The 4,802-nt window shown below is 35.0% G+C and overlaps 1 protein-coding gene across 1 annotated transcript; it reads right to left on the bottom strand.

Annotated features, from left to right (window-relative positions):
• Window positions 1-865: 865 nt before the first annotated feature.
• On the bottom strand, window positions 866-3,901 carry LOC106339741 (putative ABC1 protein At2g40090). The gene is made up of 8 exons (XM_013778607.1): window positions 3,620-3,901; window positions 3,169-3,323; window positions 2,960-3,085; window positions 2,794-2,889; window positions 2,589-2,689; window positions 2,474-2,510; window positions 2,190-2,408; window positions 866-1,787 (listed from the first exon to the last, which is right to left on the bottom strand). The coding sequence occupies exons 1-8, from the start codon at window positions 3,801-3,803 to the stop codon at window positions 1,095-1,097; spliced, it is 1,611 nt and encodes a 536-aa protein (XP_013634061.1). The 5' UTR covers window positions 3,804-3,901; the 3' UTR covers window positions 866-1,094.
• Between the last annotated feature and the right edge of the window lie 901 nt (window positions 3,902-4,802).

The raw sequence follows: 4,802 nt of genomic DNA, 5'->3' as shown, positions 1-4,802 counted from the left end.
ATATTTCAACAAAAAAAAAACTGTTAAATCTCTAGTAAATCTTAGTAAACATATAACATTAATGATTTGACATATGAAATTGAAACGATGGTAAATTAAGATTGGTTGTGACTTGCAACTCAAGAAGCAATATATTTAAACTAGGGCTGGCGAAAAAACCGGATCCGAAAAACCGAACCGAACCCGATCCGAGAAATAGTATCGAACCCGAACCGAAATTGATTAAATATTCGAACGGGTTTAAATTTTGGTATTCTAAGAACCGAAACCGAACCCGGCCCGAACCAAATTATTTTGGGTACGCGATTATATCCGAATTAGATTTAGATACCTATATATATTAATTATTTTTTAGATTTAATGTATATTAAAATTTTCAAAATATATAAGATACTTTTAAGTTGTCAAAATATTTGAAAATATATAAAAATAATCAAAAGTATATGTCTATAGCTAAAGTATACTCAAAGCACCAAAAATACTTAAAATATCTATCGATTCTCAATCTAAATATTCAAATCAAACCAATTTATATGTTAATTTTAGGTACTTTGACATATGCTATTCAAATTTATATGTAATATATATTATTTTATAGATTTTGACAAATTTAAAGTATATAATGAAATTTAAAATTTAAAAATAATTTAAATGGGTTATCCGAACCCGAACCAAACCCGCAAAGATCTGAACCGAATCCGAACCGAAATTTAGAAATATCCGAATGTGACCGAAATCTTTGAACCCGAAATCCGAATAGATCCAAACCGAATCCGAATGGATACCCGAACGTCCACCCCTAATTTAAACACTAGAGAATCTCGAAAGAAGAAGGTTAAAATGTAATAAGTTTGTTTTTCCTTCTTTAAATTAATTTAATGGTCATGAAAAGCATTTTCACACCTTACAAACAATGTATAATCTCATAGTTTACATTAAATTTATTGGTAACAACAATCGCCTGCGTATACAAAGAATGATAAAATGTCACTCCTGGATACACCAAGAGCAAAGAATACGTGTGTTTATAATTTGCTGTAACATATTCGTATTCATGATAATACTATTACTATATATATATATATATATATATATTATAGTGTTAATGCTTTTCTCACTTGTAACACCCAAAGTGCGAACTGCATCACCCATAGCCTTGCTTCCACAGACAATCCTTCAAGCCAAACATTCAACCACTTCATCAAAGACTTCTTCTCCGACCACTTTGCTTCCAAAACCGCTTCTGAAGACACTTTCCCAATGATCAAGAACGACTCAAGCGACGACCCTTGCAACAGCTCATTGTTAACAGACCTGAGACAGTCGTTTGTCTTCAGCATCAGAAGGATCACACGTGGCAACCTCCTGAGAAGCTCCGAGATTTGAGGGAAGTACTGTGATGCATACATCTGCAGCTCTGACCTATCTTCTTTGGTGCCTTGGATGACTAAATGATCCACTGACGTGTCAATGACTTGCTTCCACGGTCTCATTGTAAGAATCCCAGCGAATAGCACGTAGAGATCATCTCCAGCTCCGAGCTTTTCACTGTGTTTCTTGATGGCGTTGGCATCTGAGAAGACCAGGGCTTTCCATAGTGAAGCGTAGTTGAATCTTGTGTTGAAGTCAAGCTCCTTGTATAAGCCATGGTCGAGAAGCACTAACTGTGGTTTTTGCTTGCCGTATATGTTTCTTTTACCGGAAGGACGAACAATCAAGTTGGCAGCGTGTGGATCACAATGCACAAACCCATGTTTGAACATCATCTCTGCAAATGTTTGACTCACCTGCAAACAAGAGCTTAACGTCAGTTCCTATTATTCATGATATCAATGTTCTATAAATAGCTAGGCGGTAACTAGGCGTTTAGTAGAAGATTATTCGGAGCCTAGGTGGCACTTAGTCGATAAATATTTTGATTTCCAGATTTTAATTATAAAATTATTTTGATAAATTATAAAAAATTGGATATACAAAATGAAAAAAAGAAATGAGACAAATTTGTAAATTTTGAACTAACATTATTACTTGATTTAAGCAATTTAGACCAATTTATATTGATTAACCAAACTTAAATTATTAAACCGATTTAGAACGGTAATCGGTTTAAACCTATTTGCATAAGTCCGTCTAGGCGCCCGACTAATATTTAGAAGATTGCATGATATGTTAAAGATCAAACAGCTTACTAGCTTTGATACTTCGTAAGGCTGAATCCCAAGCTTTTTGATCTTAGCCACATCATTCACTTGAGCACCATCCATGAACTCCATAGTCAACATCTTAGAGGAGCTCAAGTTCCAATAGATTGTTGGAGCATAAACATACTCTGCAATATGGGGAGAGATCTTCCTAAAGTTTTCCAGACACTTCTCATTGTTTTTCGCCTCCACCATAAAATCTAGTTCCTGCAATACAAGGCTGTTTTAAACATATATAATGCTATGAATCATCAACTAAAGACACTACTAACCTTTGGTAAGCTTTCACTCATTTCATCTAGCAACCACCTGCATACATGAGCCAGTAGTATAAGCTATTGTAAAAGATGGTTTGTGACTCTCTAGGAAATGAGAAAGAGGCTGGACCTATAGTCAAATGATGGGAATATCCGGTGCAAGGTGTTCACTATAACTCCAACAGCTGCAGTATCCGCAGCTGCACTGTCTGTCAAATGGGAATGTTGAACCTGCAAACGATAGATTCAAGATAACAAATGGAGTGAGCACAAAAATAAACTCTTAACAAGTTTGTTCTGAATCATGTTAAGTTAAAAGTGGTTCGGTTGAGTACCTTGACAGCGACTTTTTCCCCGGAATGGGTGCGAGCAACATGAACTTGAGCAAGGGAAGCACTTGCAATAGGAACAGGATCAAATTCAGCAAATACCTACAGATAATGAACCGTTTAAGTGTGTTTATCTAACGTTAGATAAGTATAAAGGAGAAGAAGCGCATACTTTGTCTGGCGTCTCTCCAACCTCTTTCTTGAAAACCTCACATACTTGCTCATACGAAGAGACAGGGCATTTGTTCAACATAGACTCCCTCATCGTATGAACATACTCCTCAGGCACAAGATAATCCTTGAAACATTTAAAAAAAAACGTAAGCAACAACGTTCTTTTACGTGAGCAACAACATAAAGAGCAGCATAGCTTTTACATACTAGTTGTCCTATATGCTGGCCGAGTTTGATATAGATTCCTCCATTTTTGAAACAGAGCTCTTGAAGCTTTTGAGCTGACCTTAGGTGGACTTCATGTTTGACCTTAGCCATCTCATTGCTTCCCTCAGCCAAACCCGACAAGGAGTATTCATAATCTATTACACAACAGAAAAACCAATATATACAACGTTACTTCTTATGTAATGTACCAAACGGTTTCTAGACAAGTCATATGACTCAAGAACCGTACAAAGTTCCAGTTTTCACGGATTGATTCAGATGAAACGTAGATACCAGACAAAAGCCATTAGATGTAAAACCAATCTCATTTACAAACTAATCGAATTGTAAATAAGGATAAAAGGGCATTGCAAGTAATACGAATCATATAAGAAAGTTTGTATTTCATTTTTTTTAAAAGAAAATTTGGATTTTGATAAATTTTCTGTACCGAAGGCGATGGAGGCAGCTGTTACGGTGTTTCGGAAGAGGCGGACAGGGATGTTGGTGCAGAGCTTGAGAGTTCGCGAGGGATCTTCGGAGGAAGCAATAAAGGCAGCGCCGGAACCACCGCATACGGCGGAACCAACAACGAGGAGCTTTGTACGGGTTCTCCACAAGGATCTTGCCGCCATTGAAGAAGCAAACGTACGTACGTACGCAAGCACGAACGCACGCACAAGGCAGATCGGAGGGAGAAGGATTGAGAGAGAGCGAAAACAATGAGAATCCGACAACGCCAACTAAATTTGCGTTAAATATGTTTTTGTTCTGTAATAACGACCCGAGTCTTTGCTTATTTTGGGCTTTAAATTGTGGGCCACTTATGGGCCTGACGTTTGACCATACGCGTTGTCTCTTCAATTTTAGTTGACTAAAATTGGATTTTGTGGGTTCACCTATTGACTAATACCGATTTCAACGGACTAAACCCACGGCTGTGAGATTTCGTGTTTTTTTTTTTTTTTGTCAACGAGATTTAGTTTAATTATAGTAGATTTTTATGATTTTCACTCAATTTACTAAATAATAATATATACTATTTTTAATTTATTATATAAAATTATATATAAAAACTATTTCTTAAATCGTTTAAAGAATTAAACTTGTGTGTAAAGCATTTTTTTTGTTGGGTCCTTAGACTTAATTTTTCAAATATAAATATACAAATATTTATATCTTATTCTATATTTTAAAATTATACAAACTGCATTTCAAATTAACTATCATAATTTTGAGATATTTCAAAATTTTATATATTTGTTATGTTTAGAAAAATCTTGGAAGTACTTTTTCCTTAAAAATGTTGGTAGTGCAATAATTATGTGTTGGTGTATTTGCAATAGAGAAAATTTTATAAGCATATGTGTCATGTTTTTAAAGACTATTAAACCATCTAAAATAATAACTAACATTTGAAAAAGTTTTTAAATTTGACACATTCTGAGATCTATCATAATTTCTAATCAATATATTTCATTTGGATGAACGTTTGCTCCTGCTGCTACCGCTGCCCCTGTCCATTTTGTAATATATCTTAGCCAATGACTTGGGTTTTACGTTTCCTCAAGTCTGGTCAGATTCATAAGTCTAAACTATTGAACTTAGCTTCAATCATATTTGTTATTTTTTTC

Source organism: Brassica oleracea, chromosome C4 (assembly GCF_000695525.1).
Source record: "Brassica oleracea var. oleracea cultivar TO1000 chromosome C4, BOL, whole genome shotgun sequence".
Lineage (NCBI taxonomy): Eukaryota > Viridiplantae > Streptophyta > Magnoliopsida > Brassicales > Brassicaceae > Brassica > Brassica oleracea.
Note: the sequence above shows the minus strand (reverse complement) of the source record. Positions and strands in the feature narration are given on the sequence as shown.

Excerpts from the sequence above, each read along its gene's own strand:
- LOC106339741 (XM_013778607.1), bottom strand. The coding sequence starts at position 3,803 with ATGGCGGCAAGATCCTTGTGGAGAACCCGTACAAAGCTCCTCGTTGTT. Across the intron at positions 3,324-3,619 it reads AGCTGCCTCCATCGCCTTCG|ATTATGAATACTCCTTGTCG; the intron begins GTACAGAAAATT and ends GTTGTGTAATAG. Across the intron at positions 2,690-2,793 it reads GGGAAAAAGTCGCTGTCAAG|GTTCAACATTCCCATTTGAC; the intron begins GTACTCAACCGA and ends TATCGTTTGCAG.